We start from the raw sequence: 25,588 nt of genomic DNA, 5'->3' as shown, positions 1-25,588 counted from the left end.
CCAAACTTCCGGAACGGATTAAGTTTGAGAACTGAGGTAGCACTGTATAAAGGTAAAGGTAAAGGGGCCCCTGACCATCAGGTCCAGTCGTGTCCGACTCTGGGGTTGTGGTGCTCATCTCACTTTACTGGCCGAGGGAGCCAGCGTACAGCTTCCGGGTCATGTGGCCAGCATGACTAAGCCGCTTCTGGCGAACCAGAGCAGCACACGGAAACGCCGTTTACCTTCCCGCTGGAGTGGTACCTATTTATCTACTTGCACTTTGATGTGCTTTCGAACTGCTAGGTGGGCAGGAGCTGGGACCGAGCAACGGGAGCTCACCCCATCGCGGGGATTCGAACCGCCGACCTTCTGATCGGCAAGCCCTAGACTCTGTGGTTTAACCCACAGCGCTACCTGGGTCCCTAGCACTGTATATAGAAATGAGCTAACCACTGATATTTTAGGGAGCAGGCGGAGGCCAAGACTTACATCCTAGGAGCCCATACAACACAAAACACGGTGGCTGTAGGTAGGTTTTATTTTATTTGTTTTTTATCTTATATTTTGGAAATGTATATCCCCTTTAATTTTTGGGGTGGGGCCCAAGAGAGTGGGGCCCTAAGCTATAAATTGCTTAGCTTATACGTAAATCCGGCACTGGACTTAACATTCGCAAAAGTACGGAGACAAAACGATTTATTCCTCTTTCCTGATCGTATATAAATTATACATATATACATATAAAAGCCCGTTGTGATCCTGCAGCAACCAAATGAGAGAGACCGCTGGGTGAGGAACCCCGACTGACGCTACGTGCATATTGCCACCTCCTTAGCCGGGAAACAAACAGAACCCGCCCTCTACAAGGACGCTGGAAATGTAGCAGAAAGGAAGTTAAGATCTGGACGCTGGAGCTCTGGGTTCAAGTCCCAGTGAAGCAGTGAGGGTTCCTACCCTATCAAGGGTACCCTGTCTCACCAGAGTGCTGCGTGTTTTAGTTATCTCCCGCTTGGACTACTGCAATGCTCTCTCCGTGGGGCTCCCTTTGAAGGTGACCCAGAAACTACAACTAACCCAGAATGCGGCAGCTAGACTGGTGACTGGGCGCGGCTGCCAAGACCACATAACACCGGTCCTGAAAGACCTACATCGGCTCCCAGGAAGTTTCCGAGCACAATTCAACGGGTTGGTGCTGACCTTGAAAGCCCTAAATGGCCTAGGTCCTGTAGACCTGAAGGAGCGTCTCCACCCCCATCATTCAGCCCGGACACTGAGGTCCAGCACCGAGGGCCTTCTGGCGGTTCCCTCCCTGCGAGAAGTGAGGCTACAGGCAATCAGGCAGAGGGCCTTTTTGGTGGTGGCGCCCTCCCTGTGGATGTCAAAGAAATAAACAACTATCTCACTTTTTGAAGGCATCTGAAGGCAGCCCTGTTGAGGGAAGTTTTTCATCATGTTTTGAATATTCTGTTGGGAGCCGCTCAGAGTGGCTGGGGAAACCCAGCCCGATGGGCGGGGTATAAATAAGAAATTATTACTATTGTTATTGTTATTATTATTATTATTATTATTATTGGGACCCACCAGCCACAAAGCGGCAGAAGCTGCTGCCACCACGCAGCTGCAACTGCCTCCGCTCAGGAAGGAAGGAAGGAAACTACACTTTATTAAGATTCCATCTAGCTCAGCATTTCTTGACACAGACTGGCAGCAGCTTTGTCGGGCAGCATGCCTCTCCCCCAGGCCTACCTTGAGATGTCAAGGTTTAAATCTGGGAACTTCTGCATCAAAAAGCAGTGGCTCTGCCCCAAGCCCTGGTCCTTTCCTTTCCTTTGAAAAGGGGGAATGAAAATTCTAGTCCTCATGAACTGATATAAAGGGGAAAGTGGGAAGCTGCCCTGCACTGAGACTATCTGCCTGAGTACTGGCTGGCAGTGCAAGGGGCTGCACCTGGGGGTCTTCAGCACTTCCACTGACCTTCCCCTAAAAGGAAAGTTAAGATGCTAGTCCTCAGGACTGGCTCTCGGGGCTCTTTCTCCTGGGAGCGGCAGCCAGTTGCCGTCAGATGCAAAAGCCGAGGGGGCGGCAGGCAGCTCTTATCTACGGTAGTGTCTGTTTGCCCCCCTCTCCCCACATTGCAACCCAGAGCCCTCGAAATCGCCAGGATCAATTCTGGGTCGTCCCTCTCACAATCAAAGCAACGCAGAATTATAATTGGACATAGATGGGTGGGCGGGATCCAAATTGCTGGCCGAAGCCGGGAAGAGATCGAATGGAAAAAACACACGGGGGCAGAGAATTAAAAAGGGTGGGAACCAATGCCGGCTTTGGGAAATCTCGTTCCTCTCCAAGGATCAGTCGCTGTCGTCGTCGACCCCGCGGATCTGGCCCGTCTCCCAAAGCTGAGCCAGAAGTCCCCTCTGGCAGACAACTTTGGTGGATTTCACAACCTGCAAAAAGGAATCGACGGCTCAGTTAAGAGAGCAAGGGTTCTTTTGCAGCCCCGGGGGCCACCTTGCCTAGCAGACAAGCTTCCGGGGGCCGCATGCCCGTGGTGGAATAAAATTTAGGTGTAGGCTACCTTGAGTCCCTGCCAGGGAAAAAGGCAGGTAATAATAATAATAATGATAAAGTGGTACCTTTGTTTTTGAGCGTCTTGGAAGCTGCACATCTCGGTTTCCGAATGCCAGAAACCCGGAAGTAATTGCTTCCGTTTTCGAACGCGCCTCGGAAGTCGAGCGTTTTTAAATTTTCTCCATTGACTTTGGAGACTGCCCTTTGCGCCTCGGTTGTCAGACGTTTCGGAAGTCGAATGGACTTCCAAGACGGATTACGTTCGACAACCGAGGTACCACTGTAATAGGAGCTGTGAGAATGATCAGGAACGTACCAGAGCGTAAATCCTATTGAGCTCAGTGGGACTTCCTTTTGAGTAAAAATGCCTAGGATTGTAGTGCAAGGCTGCACAATCTTGACCCATTGAATACAGAGGGGTTTACTTCAGAGTAAGAGAGTGTAAGGCTCCATTTGCAATAAAGGAACCGGCCCTCCTAAGAAATGGCTGGCTGCGGAAGCATTGCAATGAGAAAACTTAAAAAGTAACATGTTCCTTCAAAGTGATAGGAAGGGCTTCATACGCCAGCTCCTCCGCCGTTTACTTCCTTTGGCACGGGAATTATACAGGTGAAACTTGGAAAATTAGATCATCGTTGAAAAGTGCATTTATTTCAGTAATGCAACTTACTATTTTTAATTTTCCTTTTAATTTTTACAAATGTTTTCTTTTGGAAATTCCACAGTAATCAAACAAATAGTTACAATAATGCAAAAATAAACATCGCTATGACATTTCATTAATGACATTCCATTTATAATTGACCCGCCTAACGACAAATAATTACAATGACAACAAATAAAGGCTTGACATATCTTGCTTTGCATGTCATGCATCTATCTCATATATTGGTTTCACCTTTTAAGTTGCGTTACTGAAATAAATGCACTTTTCGACGATATTCTAATTTTCCGAGTTTCACCTGTAGCTCTATGCCGTTGCTGTTGGGTAGGGTTGCCATGTTTCAGAAAGCAAAAATCCGGACACTAGAAACAGGGCTCTGTTTTTGCACCTACAGACACCCCCTCTTATAATTGTTTTCCAAGGCATGGAGGGGAGGAAAAAAAGGGAAAATGCGTCTTTCCGGGATCAGATCAGAAACCGGGATGGCTCCTGTAATTCCAGGACTGTCCCTGGAAAATAAGGACGCTCGGAGGGGGTCCGAGCGAAATGAATTCTTGCAATCCAAGGACACTAGGAAAAAAACTTGAGTGGGCAGGCAGGGCCCATGAGAGAGGTGGCCTGGTTTGGGTGCCAAGGGGCAGCTAGAGAGATCTTGTGGGTCACACACACACACCCTGGCGGCCTGAGGTTCCCCAGCCCTGAATTACAAGAACTTAAAAATGGAAAGCGTAATGCTGGTGGTCAACAAAAGAGGTGCAAAGACTGTCTCAAGGCAAATCTAAAAAAAATGTAGTATATACAGCATTTGGGAAACACTGGCCTGCGAGCGCTCCAGTTGGAGAACAGCCTTGACCAAAGGTGTCATGGGCCTTGAAGACGCTCGAACTCAGGACGCAAGGGAGAAATGTGCCAAGAGGAAGGCACGCTTGGCAAACCCTCAGGGGGATCAACTCCTGCCCGGAAACCAATGTCCCCACTGTGGAAGGACGTGGGGATCCAGAATTGGCCTCCACAGTCACTTATGGACTCATTGTGAAAACCGTGTTTATGGAAGACAATCTTACTCAGCTACGAGGGATCGCAGAAGAAGAAGAAGAAGAAGAAGAAGAAGAAGAAGAAGAAGAAGAAGAAGAAGAAGAAGAAGAAGAAGAAGAAGAAGAAGAAGAAGAAGGAGGAGGAGGAGGAGGAGGAGGAGGAGGGGGAGGAGGAGGAGGAGGAGAAGAAGGAGGAGAAGAAGAAGAAGAAGAATACCCCTCCCAAAAAAGAGAGAACAAAAATTCAGCTCAAGGAAAAAAGCACACACCCCTCCCTGTCCTCATTGTGCCGTGCCGTAAATACAGTGGAACCTCGGTTGTCGAACGTAAACCGTTCCGGAAGACCGCCTGACTTCTGAAACGACTGGCAACCAGGGCATAAAGGCTAACAGCAATTTTGACTAGGGGGTGGGATGGGAAAAAATGGCCTCTGAAAGCGTTTGACTTCCATGTTTTCGGCGTCCGGGTTCCGAAACGTCCGGCTTCTGAGGCGCTCGAAAATCGAGGTTCAACTGCAACGGACAAGGCCCCTCCAATCCATGTTTTCTCCCTGCGGGGCAAGTCGGGGTCTTACCTCTGAGTCGATTTCGTCGTGCAGCTCCATGCCAGCATACTGAGGGGGGAAAGAGGAGGAAAATAAGAGAACAGGAAACCTGGCAGGGATGGGACATCCCGTAGGAACGGCTGACTGTACACCCTCCAGTGTTTTGCAAATTAGGAACAGCGGAAAGGTTTCTTGTACTGAGTCACAGCTCTCAGCTCGGCGTCTGCAGCAACTCAGACTTTTCCAGCTGCAACTGGAGACACCGGAGGGGGGGGGGATTGAACCTGGGGGCCACCTGCACAGGTGCTCTGCTGTTCATTTCCCCGGAGGAGAATACAAGATTCCAGTCCTCTTGATTCTAAACAAAGGTTGGCTTTTAATAGGAAGCTGCCTGGGCCAGGGCTCCATCTAGTTCAGCCTTGCCTGCACGGACGGGCAGTAGTGGCTCTCTAGGGTTTCAAACGGGGGGGGGGTTCTTCCCCCTGGAGATGCCAGGGATCGAATCGGGGGATTTGTGCATTCAAATCCCCCCCCCCCGTGGGTTAGAGTGTGGGGCTGAGAACGACAAGGTTGCAGGTTTGATCCCCGTAAGCGACAGCTGCGTCTTCATTCCTGTGTTGCAGTGGGGTTGGGCTAGATGACTCTCGGGGTCCCTTCCACGATTTTAGGATTCTCCTCCTATCTAAGGCAGCGGGTGCTGGCAAGTCCTTACCGTTCCTCCCTCCCTGTGCCTCTTGGTATTTTCCTCTTCCGCCGAGGGACGCTCCAAGGATGATCTCCCTGCATAGGCTTGCCGCGGGGACGGCGTGGGAGACGACCTCGCAGGGGAATCAGGAGCAGCCGCGGCCGATACGCGGTAGCTGTCAGCAATTCCTGAAGTAGCTGGTGGAGGGAATTAGGAGAGAGAGTTGGCAGGTTTGCTTTTAAATTAAAAAAAGAAACCAACCGCAGGGATACCTGGTTTGATCTCAGGGCCTTCTCGGTGGTGGCGCCCACCCTCTGGAACGCCCTCCCATCAGATGTCAAGGAAATAAACAACTGTCTGACTTTTAGAAGACATCTGAAGGCAGCCCTGTATAGGGAAGTTTTTAATATTTAATGTTCTATTGTATACCTGGAGGAGCGTCTCCACGTCCATTGTTCTGCCCGGACACCGAGGTCCAACTCCCAGGGCCTTCTGGTGGTTCCCTCCCTGCGAGAAGCAGGTGGCCTTCTCGGTGGTGGCACCCTCCCTGAGGAACGCCCTCCCATCAGATGTCACGGAAATAAACAACCATCTGACTTTCAGAGGAGATCTGAAGGCAGCCCTGTTCAGGGAAGTTTTTAATGTTTGATGTTTTGTTGTGTTTTTAATATTCTGTTGGGAGCCACCCAGAGTGTCTGGGGGCAGGGTATAATAAATTATTATTATTATTGTTATTATTATTAATTGGCAACTCAATCAGGTGGGTTATTATTATTATTATTATTAATATTACTGAATAAGACATCCCTATTTTATTCAGAGAAAAGTTGGAAGGTACGGTTTTATTCCTTGTTTATGACTGCCTTCCTTACAGTTGCAATTCTGCAAACCGTTCTGTGCGGGCCAGCTGCCTGGGGCAGGGTTCTAGCTATGGAAAGGCGGCGTGTGAATGAAATGACGGCTGTGTTGATGCAATTCGCCATGACACGTGAACCGGCTGGTGTCAACCCCCCACCCTCTCACCTGAGCTCTGCGACGACGTCCGAGAGGGTGCCTTCGACCCCGCCGCTGCTGCCCCGACTTTCCTCCTCTGCTCCTGGAGCTCCACTTCCCTCTGCAAAGCGTCCCGGATCTCCTGGTCGATCAGGGCTGACATCCGGGGTCTCCGCGTCTTCACGGTGTACAGCTCCTCCCGGGGAGCAACCCACTCTGGCCTGCCCTCTTGCCTCCGGGAGCTCGCAGGTTCCCGGTCTCCGGGAGACGAGAACTTGAGTTTCCTCACTGGAATGGCGAAATGTCCCTCTCGCAAAATCGCAGGCTCCTCTCCCGAGTCTTCTGGAACCCAAGAGCCAGAGGAATCCACCCGCTGGCCGGAAACGGTGTCGTTCCGGTCGGAAGGGGGCAAGTCGCCCTCTTGCTTTCTTCTGCTGGCTAAAGAAGGCTGGCAGGCCCCTGAGCTCCACTCCACGTCCTGGCCGGCCGTCCTTTTCCCAGGGTTGCCCTTCTGGGCCTCCTCTTGCCCGCCCACCATCCTTGCCATCATGGGGGCCTCCCCGTCCCTTTCGAACACTTTCCGGCGTTCCGAGAGCTCCAGGCAGACCCCCCCGCTGTACGTCCCGGACAGCCTCCCTCCCTTCTGCAGGTCCTCCTCACGCCTGCTTTCCTGCTCGATCTCCCTCTGCACAAAGAAGGAAACGTTGTGTTTGTCTTTTCCTTTCCGGGAGGAAGCTGGCGGTGTGTCGGCGGACAGCAGCAGAGGCTTGGTCTGGATCTCCACCAGCTCGTCCCGGCTGTTGACCCGGCGCATCCCCCTCTCTTTCCGGTGGGCCTCCTCCCTTTCCATCGACAGCCGGATTTCCCGCTCGATGGGCGTCTCATCTGAGGACCCTGGATCTTCTCCGGCAAGGCCTTGGCCACCGGCCTCCCAGTCCAGAGGTTCTCCCGCCTCCTCTCGGATGTAGACCCGTCTTCCATCAGGCGCCACAACGCTTGAGTTCTGGGACATTTCTGCCTGACCGTAATTCCAGCCGTCTCCAGCTGAGTTTTGACAAATAGGGGCTTGCTTGGGAGACCTGGGCTTTGTTCTTTGGGGAACATGACTCTCACTAGACCAAACCACTCTTCTCTGGCCATAGACATCAGGACTCTGCTCCCCTTCCACCCCCTGAACGTTTTGCGTTGTCCGTGAGCTCGGCACCGGTTTCCTCGGCCCCAGAAACAGCTTGGGGTTAGCCTTCTCCAGTTCCAAGAACTGTTGCCGAGCCATGGCGAAATTGATCTTCTCCGTGTCTATGTTTTGAGGGTCGACGGGGGTGCTCTCCCAGCGGGTAGAGGGGCTGTCGAAACAGACGGCGAAGCCGGTGGAATAACTCCTCGTCGCCGGGGCAGCTTCTCGACCGGCCGAGGCAGCGCTGATGGCCTCCAGCTCCTCCACGGAGCTCCACTTTTCGGCCATGGTGGTGCTTTTCCGAACCACTTGGCTCCGGATAATCTCCCGCCGTTCCTCCTCGAGCTCCTCGGCTTTCTCCGGCGAGGCCTCCTCGGGACGGATCCTGTACCTCAGCTCCTCTTCGTCCTCACCGTAGAGCCTTGAAGGCTTCATCTCGCCTTTGTACGCCCGAATGTCGTACAGTGAGCCGGATTGGACCACCTCCAGCTTGGACTCTCTGCCCGGTGGCGCCGTCCAAAGATCCTTCCTCCCATGGATGGACCTGGACCCGTTTCCGGGGGGCTCGGCCATTCCCCACCCATCCCCAGCCCTCTCCTCGCGGTGGTGCCCCAAGTCAAAATACTCGTCGCCTGTCGCCTCTTCAAACTTCAGCTCCCCTCGCGAACCGGACTGGGGGCTCCTCGGTTCTTCATCTTCAGGGTCTGGGCTCGGAGACGAGCTGAAGACAAGCCTACGAATGTACATTTCTGTTTTCGAAAGGAGGTTCCTCAGAGACTTCCCCTTAGGAGGTGTGATGATGTTCTCTAGATGTTTTTCACAGGTTGTGCGTTGTGCGGCCTTCACATCAGGAACAGGGCTTTGCGGTCCCTAGGCAGCAAACATATTTATATATGTACATATATATATGTAGAACACACACACACACACACACACAAGCGTATATACAGTATATAGCAAGCTCCCTTCTGCAGGGTTATACTGGGCTGCTCATGAAGCTCAGTATTGTCCACTGGCTGCTACCTTTGAAGGTGACCCGAAAACTGCAACTAATCCAGAATGTGGCAGCTAGACTGGGGACTGGGAGCGGCCGCCGAGACTATATAACTCCAGTCCTAAAAGACCCACATTGGCTCCCAGGATGTTTCCGAGCACAACTCAAAGGGTTGGTGCTGACCTTGAAAGCCCTAAATGGCCTAGGTCCTGTAGACCTGAAGGAGCATCTCCACCCCCATCGTTCAACCCGGACACTGAGGTCCAGCTCTGAGGGCCTTCTTGCGGTTCCCTCCCTGCAAGAAGCGAGGTTACAGGGAACCAGGCAGAGGGCCTTTTCGGTGGTGGCGCCCGCCTTGTGGAACGCCCTCCAATCAGATGTCAAGGAAACAACTACCGGTATCTGACTTTTAGAAGACATCTGAAGGCAGCCCTGTTTAGGGAAGTTTCTAATGTCTGATGTTTTATCATGTTTTCAATATTCTGTTGGGAGCCGCCCAGAGTGGCTGGGGAGACCCAACCAGATGGGCGGGGTATAAACAACAAATTATTAAATTATTATTATTATTTCCAGGGTTCCAGATTTCTAGAGCTCTTTAGCAATCAAACCCCTCTTTCTGAGGAACTCTTATAGTTCTGCAAGGGGAACCGGCATTCCCTAGCAGCTCTCTGAACCCTTAACGAACTACGCTTCCCAAGATTCTTTGGGGGAAGTCACAACAACTTTTTGGAGCCCCCACCCACTCAACAGAAAAATCCTGGCTATTCCCAGGGTCCCTTCCCAGGATTCAACAGATTGAGGTTGAATCCTGACAAGACAGAAGTACTGTTTTTGGGGGACAGGGAGGTGTGGGGGACTCCCTGTTCCTGAATGGGGTAACTGTGCCCATGAAGGACCAGGTGTGCAGCCTGGGAGTCATTTTGGACTCCCAGCTGTCCATGGAGGCGCAGGTCAATTCTGTGCCCAGGACAGCTGTATCCCAGCTCCATCTGGTACGCAGGATGAGTCCCTCCCTTCCCGCGGGTAGCAAAGCTACAGGGAACCAGGCAGAGGGCCTTCTCGGTAGTGGCGCCCGCCCTGTGGAACGCCCTTCCATCGGAGGTTAAGGAGATAAAGAACTACCTGACATTCAGAAAACACCTAATCTGTGATATTTTAATGTATTTTGGTATTGGTTGGAAGCCGCCCAGAGTGGCGGGGGAAACCCAGCCAGATGGGCGGGGTATAAATAAATAAAATAATAATAATAATAATAATAATAATAATAATTCTCTTATTCTCTTATTCTCTTATTCTATTGCAGGCATGTCCAACAGGTAGATCGTGATCTACTGGTAGATCACTGGACAATTGTGGTAGATCACTGGCAGATCACTGGCTCCCCCCAAACAGGCCTTCTTCCTCCCTAAAAGCTCAGTAACTTAGCCCTGAATCCCAAAACCAGGGCTTTCCTTCCCCAGAAAAGCTCAACAACTTTCACCTGAACCCCCCCCCCCAAAGGGGGTAGATCACTGCCAGTTTTTAACTCTGCCAGTAGATCGCAGTCTCTTGGGAGTTGGCCACCCCTGTTATTGTATTCTAAGGCAGACCTGACTTATATTAGAGGCCACCCCAGTAGACTAGCAAAGCACCGATTGCCCTCTGCTGGGAGAAATGAGAATTTATCACACACAAATATTTGCAGAACCATAAACCCGCCTCCCTAGTGGACTCCCCACTCCCCCGCCTTTCTGGTTTTGCAGGAGAGAGAATTAACAGAAAGCCGCAGGTCATAAATGGGAGTTTCACAAGCTGTAAATGGCAGTAGACATTGACCCCAGCACTGTGCAAAAAAACAAAACAAAAACTCAGCTGGCTGCCATTCCGAGGGCTGTAGGAAGCTGAATTCTGCTCCTACCGCCCCACACTGCCTTAGGGTAGAATTAAGGATCTGGCATAGGACACTTAACTCTGGGCTTTGCCTAAACTCAAATCACCCCCCCCCCCGGTCTAATATCCCCAGTGCTGCGAGATTTGTCACAAAAGCGCCTGGACTCAAATCGTCTATCCAAAACTTCACTCTTGTGGTTCATCACCGCAACAGCTACTCACTTTGGATTTTGGTAAAGCAAACAGTCTAATTTGTCAGCGCCTAAATGATGTGAGTGTTCCAGTCTGTGAACTTTCTTTTGGAACCCGAACGTCCGGCGCAGCTTCCGATTGGCTGCAGGAGCTCCGTGCAGCCAATCGGAAGCCGTGCCTTGATTTCCAAACGTTTTCGGAAATCGAACGGACTCCTGGCACGGTTTCTGTTCGGTTTCCGAGGTCCCACTGTATAAGAGAACAGGGGGGGCGTTCATAGTGAGTTCTGGCGCCTATTTTCCAAGAAAAATAGCACTGGTGATTCTATTAGGGACAGTCTCTTGCAAATAAAAAATAAAAAATGGGTCCATTCGGCGGAACGTGTGTTGAGAACTTAGGAGAACTTCCCAATCTCGAGTTGTCCTTCAGTGCCAAAGAGCCTCCCTCTTTATTTCCTCCGTCACAACATGGGCACGGCAAGGTCTGCAACAGAGGGTTCCAGGGAGCCAGAGATTATTGGTGCTCTCGTGCCTGTTTCTCATCCTCTATCCAAGATCACAAAGGGACTGTGAGTTTAAATCGTCACTCGGCAATCGAGGAGGGTGGTATTTCGATGGCAGAGCCGCCTGCCAGGGAGGACAGCTCCCCTCCTTTCATCCACCTGGCCCCAGCAGGGCCCTGAAACATGCCCAGGAAGGGAGATCTGAGAATAAAACCACGCGGTAGAGTTACCTACTGCGAGCCACGGTTTTCTCCCACCGGGGAGAACAATGCAGGCCTTGTTTCCTTCTTCTCTAACTGTGTGTGTGTGTGTGTGTGTCTGAAATAGTTTGCACTTCCAGGGTTTCTCTGGTGGTGGAGAACAACAACAGCAGCAGCAGCAGCAGCAGCAAATAATAACAATAACATTTTGTTGTTGTTGTTGTTGTTGTTTAGTCGTTTAGTCGTGTCCGACTCTTCGTGACCCCATGGACCATAGCACGCCAGGCACTCCTGTCTTGCACTGCCTCCCGTAGTTTGGTCAAACTCATGTTCGTAGCTTCGAGAACACTGTCCAACCATCTTGTCCTCTGTCGTCCCCTTCTCCTAGTGCCCTCAATCTTTCCCAACATCAGGGTCTTTTCCAAGGATTCTTCTCTTCTCATGAGGTGGCCAAAGTATTGGAGCCTCAATTTATTATTTATACCCCGCCCATCTGGCTGGGTTTCCCCAGCCACTCTGGGTGGCTTCCAACAGAAAAATGAAATAAAATAATCTAAAAAGGTAAAGGGACCCCTGACCATTAGGTCCAGTCGTGACCGACTCTGGGGTTGCGCGCTCATCTCGCATTACTGGCCGAGGGAGCCGGCATATAGCTTCCAGGTCATGTGGCCAGCATGACAAAGCCGCTTCTGGCAAACCAGAGCAGCGCATGGAAACGCCGTTTACCTTCCCGCTGTAGCGGTTCCTATTTATCTACTTGCACTTTGATGTGCTTTCGAACTGCTAGGTTGGCAGGAGCTGGGACTGAGCAACGGGAGCTCACCCCGTCACAGGGATTAGAACCGCCGACCTTGTGATCAGCAAGCCCTAGGCTCAGTGGTTTAACCACAGCGCCACCTGGGTCCCATTAAAAGCCTCCCTGAACAGGACCGCCTTCAGGTGTCTTCTAAAAGTCAGATAGATGTTTTTTCCCTTGACATCTGATGGGAGGGCGTTCCACAGGGCAGGTGCCACTATCGAGAAGGCCCTCTGCCTGGTTCCCTGTAACTTGGCTTCTCACAGCGAGGGAACTGCCAGACCCTCAGAGCTGGACCTCAGTGTCCGGGCAAGCCAGCTTGCTTCCTCGTCCTCTTGGGAAAAGCCAAGCGATTTGATGCCAAAGCCCGAAAAGCGAATGCTGTTCTAGGTTGCATCAACATTCGAACCCTAAAATGTATTCATGGCTTCAAGTTCCAAGAAAGGAGATTCCGGCTCAACCTTAGGAAAAGCTTTCTGGCAGTGGGAGCCCTCCGGACGTGGGACGGAAGATGGCGGACTCTCCTTCCTTGGAGGTTTTTAAGCAGAGGTCGGGTGGCCGTCCTTCAGGGATGAGATTCCTGCACTGCAAGAATGGGCTGGATGTCCCCTGGGGATCCCTTGCCACTCTACCATTCAGAGACATCACCTTGCCGACAAAGGTCCGTACAGTCTAGTTAAAGCTATGGTTTTCCCAGTAGTGATGTATGGAAGTGAGAGCTGGACCATAAAGAAGGCTGATCGCCGAAGAATTGATGCTATGGTTTAAAAAAGCTAAAAGCCCAGTTAAAGCTATGGTTTTCCCAGTAGTGATGGATGGAAGTGAGAGCTGGACCATGAAGAAGGCTGATCGCCGAAGAATTGATGCTTTTGAATTATGGTGCTGGAGGAGACTGTTGAGAGTCCCATGGACTGCAAGAAGATCAAACCTATCCATTCTGAAGGAAATCAGCCCTGAGTGCTCCATGGGCGTACCCAGGATCAAAACTAGGGGGGGGCAAGGGGAGGGGCCAAGGCACGGAAGGGGAGGGGCCACAAAGTGGGCAGGGAAAGTGCAGTCAGAGGCGCCGGGCTGGTGGGCGGAGACAGAGCCCAGCCCAGCCCAGCGGAGCGCGAGTTTGGCGTTCCCGCCCGCCGCGCCGCGCTCTCTGGTTCCCCGCCGCGCTTGGCATTGCCTGAGGGCGTGACGGGGAGCTGGAGGGAGGGCGCAGCGCGGCGGGAACGGCGAACTCGTGCTCCGCCGGGCTGTGCCCCTCCCTAGAAGCAGGGCTGGTGGGCGGAGGCGGAGCCCAGCCCAGCGGAGCGCGAGTTCGCCGTTCCCGCCCACCGCGCCACGCTCCCTGGTTCCCCGCCGTGCTTGGCCTTGCCTGAGGGCGTGCCGGGGAGCTGGAGGGAAGGTGCGGCGCGGCGCGGCGGGAATGGCGAACTCGGCTCCGCCGGGCTGTGCTCCGCCTCTGCCCACCAGCCCTGCTTCTAGGGAGGGGCAGCCTGCGGCCCCCACTTGCCCCGCGGTGGGTACGCCCTTGTGGGGGGGCAGCTGGCTTCTAGAGTAGGGCAGCTGCCCTAACTTGCCCCGTGGTGGGTACGCCCTTGGAGTGCTCACTGGAAGGACAGATCCTGAAGCTGAGGCTCCAATACTTTGGCCACCTCATGAGAAGAGAAGACTCCCTGGAAAAGACCCTGATGTTGGGAAAGATGGAGGGCACTAGGAGAAGGGGACAACAGAGGACGAGATGGTTGGACAGTGTTCTCAAAGCTACGAACATGAGTCTGACCAAACTGCGGGAGGCAGTGGAAGACAGGAGGGCCTGGCGTGCTATGGTCTAGGGGGTCACAAAGAGCTGGACACAACTAAACAACAACGAGAAGAAGAAGAACAACAAGTCTTTTGTTGCATCTATCTTCCAACAACGTGGTCCAAATTTTTCCTCCTGGCACCAACAGAGCTCTCCAAATCCGGGACCGCTGTCAGGTCGGCAGGGCATATTTTGACAGCGACCTCACCTGCGAGGCTGGCATTCCACAGCGTCGCAACGCCCTGCCGCTCCCCGGGAAGACTTTTGACTTCTTGGCTTGAGATAAGGTCCGCGGGGTGGGCAAAGGTCGGGGAGGGGCAACAGGAGAGCAAACCGCTGATGGAATGAGTACACCTTGAAAGAATTTGGCAAAAGTGGAAAGAGACGGACAGGTTCGGGGAGAGGTCAGGAATTCCTGAGTTTTCTTAGCTCCTCTCTTATTGGCGGGACGGAACGAAATGTTGAGTTGGTGCAGGAAACCTTTAAAGGCATAGTAGGGTATAATAAAGGTAAAGGTAAAGGGGCCCCTGACCATCAGGTCCAGTCGTGTCCGACTCTGGGGTTGCGGCGCTCATCTCGCTCTATAGGCCGAGGGAGCCGGCGTTTGTCCGCAGACAGCTTCTGGGTCATGTGGCCAGCATGACAAAGCTGCTTCTGGCGATCCAGAGCAGCGCACGGAAACGCCGTTTACCTTCCCGCCGGAGCGGTCCCTATTTATCTACTTGCACTTTGAGGTGCTTTCGAACTGCTAGGTGGGCAGGAGCTGGGACCGAGCAACAGGAGCTCACCCCGTTGCGGGGATTCGAACCGCCGACCTTCTGATCAGCAAGCCCAAGAGGCTCAGTGGTTTAACCCACAGCTCCACCTGGGTCTACATTATTATTATGAAAGGTTTAATAAATTATTATTATTTAAAAGACATCTGAAGGCAGCCCTGTTTAGAGTAGCTTTTAATGTTTGACGGACTCTTGTATTTTAATATTTTGTCCGAAGCTGCCCAGAGTGGCTGGGGAAACCGAGCCAGATGGGCGGGGTATAAATAATAAATTGTTATTGTTATTATTTGCTGGTATAGTTGCCAATGGCAAGCCGGGATTACACCCAAGCGATCGGCGTATGTGTGCCAGGAAGTCTTCCCAATCGTCAAACAAGTGATTTGATTCCCAGGGAGGGAGGGTGTGTCAGTTTTCATCCCCATCACAGCACTGGGCAGCTTAGGATCGTAGAGCTGGAAGGGACTCCCGAGGGTCATCTAGTCCAACCCCCTGCAATGCAGAGATCTCGGCTAAAGCATCCATGGCAGATGGCCATCCAAATCTCTGCTTAAGATCCTTCAAGGAAGGAGAGTTCACAACCTCCTGAGGTGTCTAACAGCTTTGTCAAAAAGGGTCTCTTTTCTTGTCACTTGAAGCCATAGGTTCGAGTCCTGCCCTCCAGAACAGGAGAAAAACCAGCTTGCTCCCTCTTCCGTGTCATTGAGATATTGGAAGATGGCTCTACTACCTCCTCTCAGTCTCCTCTTTTCCAGGCTAAACATACCCAGCTCCTTCAACCGTTCCTCATCAGGCTTGGTTTCCAGACCCCTTGATCAATTTGGTCGCCCTCCTTTGCCCACATTCCAGCTTGTCCACATCCTTCTTAAATTGTGCTGCCCAGAACTGGACACAGGACTCTAGCTGGGGCTCTGACCAAGGCAGAACAGAGAGGGGCTGTGGCTTCCCTTCCTCCTTCCTTGTCACTTGACGCCATGGGTTTGAGTCCCCTCCCTCCGGAGCAGGAATCTCCCTCTCCACCCAACGACCCTGCGAGGTAGGTTAGTCCGAGAGAGACAGGAACCGGCCCTAGGCCATCTGCAAGGCAGGCAGAAAGTTGATAAAACAGCTTGGTAGAGATCCCTGAGCCCCGGGGGGTTGGACTAGATGGGCCCTGGGGTCCCTCTTTTCCAGGATACACTTGGCTCACCCTTGGGCAAAGCCACGTAGAATCATGGAATTCTAGAGTTGAAAGGGACAGCAAGGATCATCTAGTCCAACCCCCCTGCAATGCAGGAATATGCAGCTGCCCCATGTGGGATTCGAACCTGCAGCCTTGGGCGTTATCAATGCCACCCTCTAACATGCCAGGGGAGGTGTTAGCTAGCAAGGGGGCCTCGGGTTCTCTGAGCCCCATACCCAAAGCTCTCTCCCGGAGGGCAGGGAAACAACCTGCTTGCAAGACCCCCCCCTTTTAAAGCCCTATTGACCCTCTCAGAGACTTCCCTCCAAATCCCACCCAAATGACCCTGCTCTTTTGCCCACCACCGAAACCAACCTGCCGAAACCGAAATCCATTCCTCCTATCGCAAGGCTGAGCAAAGGCCGCTCCTTCTGTTTCTGAACCCGGAGCAAAGAGCGTTTCCCCCCCAACAGGCAGAAACTACATGGGGCCTTTTCTCTCTCTCTCTGTCTCTCCCCTCGCCTCATCCCCGGAGAGGCCTGTTAGGGGGCACCTGCTCTGTGCTCCACGCTGCCTGGTTTCGAACGAGGCGCAGGCACACTCGCAGTGGTGCGCAGGCTGCGCCAGCCTGATAAGAACCTCGAACCTCCCCTCCTCCCCGGCCCCGGCAGAAGAATTCTAGGAACGAGCGGAGGGCAAAATAAACGTGAAGTTTCAAAACGGTTCGGTGGCTCGGTGCCCTTCCTGGGTGCTTCAGAGAAAGCCACAAAAAAAAATCTGGGATCAATGGCCTGGAAGTCAAGGGTCTCTGGCTTTTAGCGCACCCTGCGAGCAATGTTGTTGTTTTTCTTTTAAAGTTTTTTTTGGGGGAAGAGAGACAGGAGATCCGGGGAGATCACCGTGCGCTGCTAGCCTGCGAAACTCACAGCCACAAGATTTTAGGTAAAGAGTAAAAGGAAAAGGGCCCCCTGAAAGGTTAAGTCCCGTCAAGGGCGACTATGGGGTTGTGGCGCTCATCTCACTTTCAGGCCGAGGGAGCCAGCGTTTGTCTGCAGACAGCTTTCCGGGTTATGTGGCTAGCTGGTCTTAACCGCTTCTGGCGCATGACGGAAACCAGAGCAGCGCACGGAAACACTGTTTACCTTCCCGCTGGTGCGGTACCTATTTATCTACTCGCACTTTGACGTGCTTTCAAACTGTTAGGTTGGCAGGAGCTGGGACAGAGCAACGGGAGCTCACCCCGTCACGGGGATTCGAACCGCCGACCTTCCGATCAGCAAGCCCAAGAGGCTCGGTTGTTTAGACCAAAGCACCACCAGACGAAAGAAAAAGGGGTTCTTTGCACCGTGCACCGCTAGCCTGCAGAACTCACGGCCACAGGATTTTAGGAGAAAACGCAGGAACATAGGAAGCTGCTACGTACTGAGCCAGATTCTAAGTTCTTAGGATTACCTGCGTTGCATGTGAGCACGTGTTTATTGATCACACCCACCCCATGCTACAATGCGATACGATACAATATAATAATACAATTTCCTCCAGTTGTATGATAAACTAATGTGGCCCCATCAGTTTCATTCATACACACACACACACACACACACACACACACACACACACTGTTTGTGTGTGTGTGTATATATGAGAATTGTTTGCACGCGTGCTTTTAAGCCCCAGGCAGCATTCTCTCACAAACCCTGCTCAGAGATGCCAGGGACTGGACCCCAGGACCTTTGCAAAGCAGATGTTCTACCAGCGAACTATGGTCAGTTAAAAAAGGATTGCAATGAACAATCAATTATAGAAGCAAGTTGGGGCGGCCAATGGTTTGGATGACTCTAAAAGGAGATGGTGTCAAGGAAGAGGAGAGGTGGACGGCCCTATTTTCATCAGATAAATGTTGGAGGGGATGGAATAGGACTGGAAGGCCTGGAAACGATGCCTTATGAGGAACGGCTTAGGGAGCTGGGTATGTTTAGCCTGGAGAAGAGAAGGTTAAGGGGTGATATGATTGCCATGTTCAAATATATAAAAGGATGTCATATAGAGGAGGGAGAAAGGTTGTTTTCTGCTGCTCCAGAGAAGCGGACACGGAGCAATGGATTCAAACTACAAGAAAGAAGATTCCACCTCAACATTAGGAAGAACTTCCTGACAGTAAGAGCTGTTCGGCAGTGGAATTTGCTACCAAGGAGTGTGGTGGAGTCTCCTTCTTTTGGAGGTCTTTAAGCAGAGGCTTGACAGCCATCTGTCAGGAATGCTTTGATGGTGTTTCCTGCTTGGCAGGGGACGTCCCTATTTTGACAGGAAAAATGTCGGAGGGGATGGAATAGGACGTTCCTCTTTTCAGGGGAGAAATGTTGGAGGGGATGGAGTTCTGCGGCCCATGCAGCAAAGGAGCCAACCTTTAGAAGACAGATGAAGGCAGCCCTGAAGGAAGTTTCATGTTTTATTCTGTTTTTATATATGTTGGATGCCGCCCAGAGTGGCTGGGGCAACCCAGTCAGGTGAGGCAGGTATAAATAATAAAGTCATTATTATTATTATTATTATTATTATTATTATTATTATTATTATTGAATACAATGTCCCTATTTTCATCAGAAGGTATGCCATGATAGCCACAATTTCAATTAAATAATAACGATCTAATCCCTCTTCCCAAAGATCTCTGGGAATTATAGCTCCGGGAGGAGAATATGGGTCTTCTTACCACTACTGTGCGGTTCCGACGCCTCGTTCTCGATCCAGGAAGGTCTGTGGCCACAGGATTGTCTCTCGGGGACGGAGGCAACTCAGCTAGGACTGTTAGGACCCGAAAAACCGCTCTTAAAAGCAGGTCCAAATAACAAAGTCCACGGCTTCTGGCGCCAGAGCCACGCCCTCGACGTGGCCATATTCCCACAGGGCAATAGAAACTTGAGTTCTTTTGCTTTGCGTCCCGGCAATTATGGGCTATTAAAAAAGAGATTCTCACGGGACGGGCGCCGAACGCCTGCCTTCCCAAGGACAGTTTATTGCCAGTTTACTCCAGGACTGCTTCCCCTGCCCCTCTTCTCTTCCAGTGGCAACTTGGTGTTGGAGAAGCTGGCATGGAGCTTTCCCTGATCTTGCCCATGGGATGAAGGAGAGAGATGACATCCTTCATTTGGGTAATGTCATCCCCTCCAACATTTCTCCCGTGAAAATAGGGACGTCCTTATTCCATCCCCTCCAACATTTCTCCCGTGAAAATAGGGACGTCCTATTCCATCCCCTCCAACATTTCTCCCGTGAAAATAAGAATGTCCTATTCCATCCCCTCCAACACTTCTCCCGTGAAAATAGGGACGTCCTATTCCATCCCCTCCAACACTTCTCCCGTGAAAATAGGGACGTCCTATTGCATCCCCTCCAACATTTCTCCCATGAAAATAGGGACGTCCTATTCCATCCCCTCCAACGTTTCTCCCATGAAAAGAGGGATGTCCTATTCCATCCCCTCCAACGTTTCTCCCCTGAAAAAAGGGACATCCTATTCCATCCCCTCCAACATTTCTCCTGTTTCCCCAGCCACTCTGGGCGGCTTCCAACCGAATATTAAAAACAATACAGCACCAGACATTTAAAACTTCCCTAAACAGGGCTACCTTCAGTTGTCTTTTAAAAGATTGTTGCTTATTGCCTTTACATCTGCTGGGAGGGAGTTCCACAGGGCAGGCGCCACCACCGAGAAGGCCCTCTGCCTGGTTCCCTGTAGCTTTGCTTCTTGCAGGGAGGGAACCGCCAGGAAGGCCCTCAGTGCTGAACCTCAGTGTCCGGGCAGAACGATGGGGGTGGAGACGCTCCTTCAGGTTTACTGGGCCAAGCTTTTGGAAAATAGGATGCTCTTTCTGAGCGCTGGCGGTATTTGTTACCTGCTTGTCGCTGGTCAGACAGGTTGGTTCAGGTGGAGGAAACAAATTCTTCAAGGAGGCTGGGGAGAGGGGGCAGAATCGGCTCTGCGATCTCCTTGTCGTGGCTGATCTTTGCTAGTTCAGGAGCAAACCAGCCGTCCCTCTGCGGTGCCGGATTAAACGCCTGTGGAGGCCCTTGAGCAGTTGAAATCTCGCAAATTGCCTCTGAACACATTTTTTACTTTACCAGCCAACACTTTTGAGTCTAGAGTCAAGATCAAGGGAAGCCATAGTCCCACTCTATTCTGCCTTGGTCAGACAACGCCTGGAATCCTGTGTCCAGTTCTGGGCACCACAATTTAAAGAGGATGTTGACATGCTGGAAGGTGGGCAGAGGAGGGCAACCGAGATGACCAAGGGGTCTGGAAACCGAGCCTTATGAGGAACGGTTGAAGGAGCCTGGGGAAGAGGAGACTGAGAGGAGAGAGGAGAGCCACCTTCAAATATTTCAAGGGCTTTCATGTGGAAGAGGGAGCAAGATTGTTTATCTCCTGCTCTGGAGGGAAGGACTCGAACCCATGGCTTCAATTGACAAGAAATAAGATTCCGACTAAACATTCAGAAAAACTTTCTAACAGCAAGAGCTGTTCGACCATGGGGTGGTAAACTCTCTGTCACGGATTCTTCAGCTGAGATTATTGCATTGCAGCGGGGTTGGACTAGATGACCCTCAGGGTCCCTTCCAGCTGTACCATTCTGTGATTCAGTTTACATTTTACTCACCTTTTCTCTGAACTAAAATGCCCCATGCACCTTTCCGTGCCTAGACGAGTGATGCCAAAGAAACACACATATCCTGCTCTCCATACCACGGCAGAAAAAAGGTGGCATAGCTATGGAAGGGGATAAATTTAAAAAATCAAATCAAATTTTGCTGGCAATTGCAGGATGTATTGACAGATGGTGGAGAAATTTGGCTCAGTTCTCATCCAAAGGCGAATCAAACCCATTTGCGCTTTCTGAAACAATGTGCAAAAGGAAACACAAGACATCTTTCAGAATCTGCACGGCTCCGAATTTTGCAATGGGGTGCTGTGGCCAAAGAATGTGTCCAAAACCGCACATGATCCAGTCATATGAATGCACGTCTTCATGAAAATTATATACAGGGTGCATCGAATCAGGCAAAATGGCTTTGCAAATATGTGTGCATCTGGCCAAACTGCACTGCAAGCATGTGGGTTAGGAGAAATTTGCACTGAAAGGCTGTTGAATTTTTGTGAATTTTCATTAAAATAAAAATAAACTGATGTGGAAATGGGGAGAAATGGGGGAACGAAAAACTGGGAGAAGCTACAACTGGCAGATTCACCTATCCATTGAAACTGGATTCAGGATCTAAACTGGCTTTTGTTGTTGTTGTTGTTGTTGTTGTTGTTGTTGTTGTTAACTTAAAACCGCTTTTGTTATGTTGTTAAAACTGCTTTTGTTATGTTGTTGTTGTTGTTGTTGTTGTTGTTGTTGTTAACTTAAAACCACTTTTGTTATGTTGTTAAAACTGCTTTTGTTATGTTGTTGTTGTTGCTGCTGCTGCTGCTAATTAATTCATTAAATTTCTATACCGTCCTTCATTCAAGGATCACAAGATGCTTTACAACACACACACACACACACACACACACACACACACACACACACGTAATAAACAAAAAGAATACCCCCTCCTGCAGTTTAAAAGGCCACAGATCGTTGAATTAGCCAAAGGCCATATTTTTTTAAGCCCACCTCGCAGGGCTGTCGCGAATCTAAAATGAGAAAGCTACGTGTACACAGTTTGGGGGGCTGGAGTTATAATTTTTTGGATGAACAATTCCTCCCTCCTTACCTGCACCTTCGGATTCCGTCGGGATTCCGAGCCAAACCAAGGAGGAAGAGGAAGCCGAAAGCGGCCGGGTGTACACCTGAACAGGTATAAGCTACCTTGTCCATCGACGCACAGCCAACCCTCTGGGGTAAGAGGCGGTCTGCAAGCAGGAAGAGATCAGCGACAGGCTTGGAATGTGGGTTAGAAGCAACCAGGAGTGTCTGCTTTCGGCACTGCTAAAATTTGAGGGTGTGGAGCGTCCTTAAAGGAGCAAAAGGAACAAGGACTTTGTCATATTGCGACATTTCTCTGCACTTGGGGGGGATTGTAGACAGCTCCCCCCTTCCATTTGATTACATCTGTCTTAATATTATTATTATTTTAATTTTTTCCAAAATTTTAACGCGTACAAATGTTTGTTACCTTTATCTCAGACACACGAAACATTACATCTTGGTTTGTTTTTATTCGGGTGACATTCTGTGAAGGGTGGGGCAGTGGGGATGAATCTCTGTTTTTCCTCCAGTGACTTATTCCCCCATTGCTGTAAATTAATTATATATAAAAAAAGTTTAGTTTTGTTTTTGTTGTAAATTTTTCTTTTATTTTGTTGACTTCTGGCCCAGCTTCCCATGGCGTATTCCTTTCTCTCCCTCCGATACACCCTGCCTTTCTTAATACCATCACAACATTAGAAATTTAAAATATATTTGAAAAAATATTGTAATATTTAAAAATTTTAAATCCTTAGGCTAGGGAAGTTGAAAAAGGCTTTCGAGGTAGAATTAGGATTTATGTTTAGTGTTTAGTGCATGTTTTAGTGTTTAATTTTGATTAATTTTTAATATAGATAATATTTTGGTTATGTTTAATTGTTAAAATGGGATACTGCTAAAGTTGATAAATATTGAAATTCAGATGTGGGGTGGGACTTGGGGAAGTCCCCCAACTAGGTTAAGAAAAAGTATGATATGGAAAGAATTTTATGTGTGTTGTATGTTTGTTTCTTTTTGTGTTTTGTGTGTTTATTTGTATTAGTATAAAATGAATAGAAAAATTTGAGGGGGTGGGGGAAATACCATCACAACATTACTATAATCTCTTAATTTCTCCTGTTGCTCGTGGTTCAAATCCTGATCGCGAGTTCGTCATATTACAATATTTCTTTAAGTGCTCCGAAAAAAGGCTTCCATTCTGGGCTTTGCTCGTTTTTTAAAAAAAGGACAGCTCCAGGGGTTAGATAATCCCAAGGCCGCCAGTTTGATCTCTGTACGGGACAGCTGCATATTCCTGCCTCGCAGGGGGTTTGACTAGAGGACCCTCAGGGGTCCCTCCTTCCAAGTCTACGATTCCACGATGCTCGGTTGTAGAGCCCCACCCCACCCCCCGCTTTGCATGCAGAATGTCCCAGGTTCTGCCCCCAGGTAGGGCCAAGGATGTCCCCCCCCCCCCCACAGAGCCACACTTTGCCTATTGGCTTCTCAATCCCTTTCCCCAGGGAACTATGGGAACAGCTCTCCGTAACAAAACCACCCTTCCCAGGATCCTTTGGGGCAGCGGGGGAGAGCCAGAGTGGTGCATGCTCTGGTTATCTCCTGCTTGGACTACTGCAATGCCCTCTACGTGGGGCTACCTTGGAAGGTGACCCAGAAACTGCAACTAATCCAGAATGTGGCAGCCAGACTGGGGACTGGGAGCGGCTGTTGAGAACACGTAACACCGGACCTGAAATACCTACCTTGGCTCCCAGGACGTTTCCAAGCACAATTCAAAGGGTTTGTGCTGACCTTGAAAGCCCTAAACGGCCTCTGCCCAGTAGACCTGAAGTAGCCTCTCCACCCCCATCGTCCAGCCCGGACACCAAGGTCCAGCTCTGGGGGCCTTCTGGCGGTTCCCTCCCTGCGAGAAGTGAGGTTACAGGGAACCAGGCAGAGGGCCTTCTCGGTGGTGGCGCCCACCCTCCCACCAGATGTCAAGGAAATAAACAACTATCTGACTTTTAGAAGACATCTGAAGGCAGCCCTGTTTAGGGACACCTTTTAAGGTGTAATGCTTTATTATGGTTTTATATATGTTGGAAGCCACCCAGTGTCATATGGGCAGCATATAAAGAATATATCATTATTTTTATTAGGGCCTTCTCGGTGGTGGCACCTGCCCTGTGGAACGCCCTCCCATCAGATGTCAAGGAAACAAACAACTATCTGACTTTTAGAAGACATCTGAAGGCAGCCCTGTTTAGGGAAGCTTTTAATGTTTGATGTTTTATTGTGTTTTTAATATTCTGTTGGGAACCACCCAGAGTGGTTGGGGAAACACAGCCAGATGGGTGGGGTGTAGATTGTTGTTGTTGTTGGCTCCCAGTACGCTTCCGAGCACAATTCAAAGTGTTGGTGCTGACCTTTAAAGCCCTAAATGGCCTCGGTCCAGTATACCTGAAGGAGCGTCTCCACCTCCATCATTCTGCCCGGACACTGAGGTCCAGCACCGAGGGCCTTCTGGCGGTTCCCTCGTTGCGAGAAGCCAAGTTGCAGGGAACCAGGCAGAGGGCCTTCTCGGTGGTGGCACCTGCCCTTTGGAACGCCCTCCCACCAGATGTCAAAGAGGAAAACAACTACCAGACTTTTAGAAGACATCTGAAGGCAGCCCTGTTCAGGGAGGCTTTTAATGTTTAATAGATTATTGTGTTGTATTTTTCTGTTGGAAGCCGCCCAGAGTGGCTGGGGAGACCCGACCAGATGGGCGGGGTATAAATAATAAATTGTTGTTGTTGTTGTTGTTGTTGTTGTTGTTACAACAGCTTCCCCAACCGTGGGTTTATCAGCTCACCTGAATGCGGCCATTCTCAGAAGGAAAGGGTCAGACCTTTCCCTCACCTCTCTGCACCGGGAACAAAGCAGAGCTGGGCGATCCGCAGTGGGAAGCAGGAGAGACCTGGCTGCTGGGTGGCCCAGGGGTGCACCAGGGAGACTCCCTTCGCAGGTGGGGCAAATTTAATCCCCCCCCCGAGCCGCAGCCTGGAGCACATTCTTCCAAGACTCACCTCCGGGACTGACGGCCTGGTTTATCCCTCGACGCTTTCCGAAGGGATCCTGCACTTCCGACGGGGCTTGGCTTTATTTTGGGGGAGGTCAGTCAGGCCGCTCTGGCATTTTCTGGGATTTGCTGGGAACAAAGTACCAAATCCCAGGGAGCTAAGCATAAACTGACTGCCGGGGGCGGGGGCGGGAATGCAATCCAGGACATTGTTGGGAAGCTGAAACAAAAGGAGGGGAGGGAGGGGCTCAGGGGGGTGCTGACAGGGCGAAATGCAGAGACCGGAATGTTGCTGACCAGGGTGACTTTGGAGCACCCATGGGTGGGGTGGGGTGGGGGTGGGGAGAGGCTGGCACCCAGAGCCTCATGCTCTACCGACTGAGCTATCGGTCCAGCTTTTTATCCCCCCAGGTGGTATAATAAACTGGCAGCGATTTACCCAGTTGTTGAGCTTTTTTTGGGAGGAGAAAGGCCCAAAGTTGTTGACCGGTTGGACATGCCTGGTATAATTTGATGACCGCCCCCCCTCCGCCGGCTCTGACAAGTGAGCGATCGTGAGACTTTTGTGTTTTGCTTTGTGTCGATCCACATTCAGGAAGCTTAGAGAACAGCCGGAGATAATCAAGCAGAGGCTGGGTACTCCTGCCCTTTCCTTTGACGGGGTCCCTGCTTCAGGCTAGCGGCTGAACCGCCAACACTCCTCTCCTGCGTTTCTGCTTGCAAGCGAAAAAGTTGCAATGCGTTGAATTGAAGCTCCGTGTGTCCTGCCCGTTGAACCTTCACCCTTGGAGCTGGGTGCAGCTTACTCTCCGGGATTGGGCCGGAGAGCTGATAAATTGTGCTTGGTGTTGACCCTATCCAACGGTGGGCATTTGAGCTCTCC

At 50.8% G+C, this 25,588-nt stretch overlaps 1 protein-coding gene across 3 annotated transcripts; it reads right to left on the bottom strand.

Moving 5' to 3' along the window:
- Positions 1–1,307: 1,307 nt before the first annotated feature.
- MISP (mitotic spindle positioning) lies at positions 1,308–22,343 on the bottom strand. 3 transcript variants are annotated; one of them, XM_060275294.1, is made up of 5 exons: positions 21,691–22,343; positions 6,504–8,517; positions 5,508–5,677; positions 4,826–4,864; positions 1,308–2,429 (listed from the first exon to the last, which is right to left on the bottom strand). In XM_060275294.1, exons 2-5 carry the CDS (start codon positions 8,392–8,394, stop codon positions 2,334–2,336), a joined length of 2,196 nt encoding a protein of 731 aa, XP_060131277.1. In that variant the 5' UTR covers positions 8,395–8,517; positions 21,691–22,343; the 3' UTR covers positions 1,308–2,333. The 3 variants fall into 3 exon arrangements, with proteins under 3 accessions (XP_060131277.1, XP_034976491.2, XP_034976492.2); XM_035120600.2 differs by lacking the exon at positions 21,691–22,343 and adding an exon at positions 18,644–18,766; XM_035120601.2 differs by lacking the exon at positions 21,691–22,343 and adding an exon at positions 16,306–17,979.
- Positions 22,344–25,588: the final 3,245 nt, after the last annotated feature.

Source organism: Zootoca vivipara, chromosome 6 (genome assembly GCF_963506605.1).
Source record: "Zootoca vivipara chromosome 6, rZooViv1.1, whole genome shotgun sequence".
Taxonomy (NCBI): domain Eukaryota; kingdom Metazoa; phylum Chordata; class Lepidosauria; order Squamata; family Lacertidae; genus Zootoca; species Zootoca vivipara.
The sequence above is the reverse complement of the archived record's forward strand: the minus strand, read 5'-3'. Positions and strand labels throughout refer to the sequence as shown.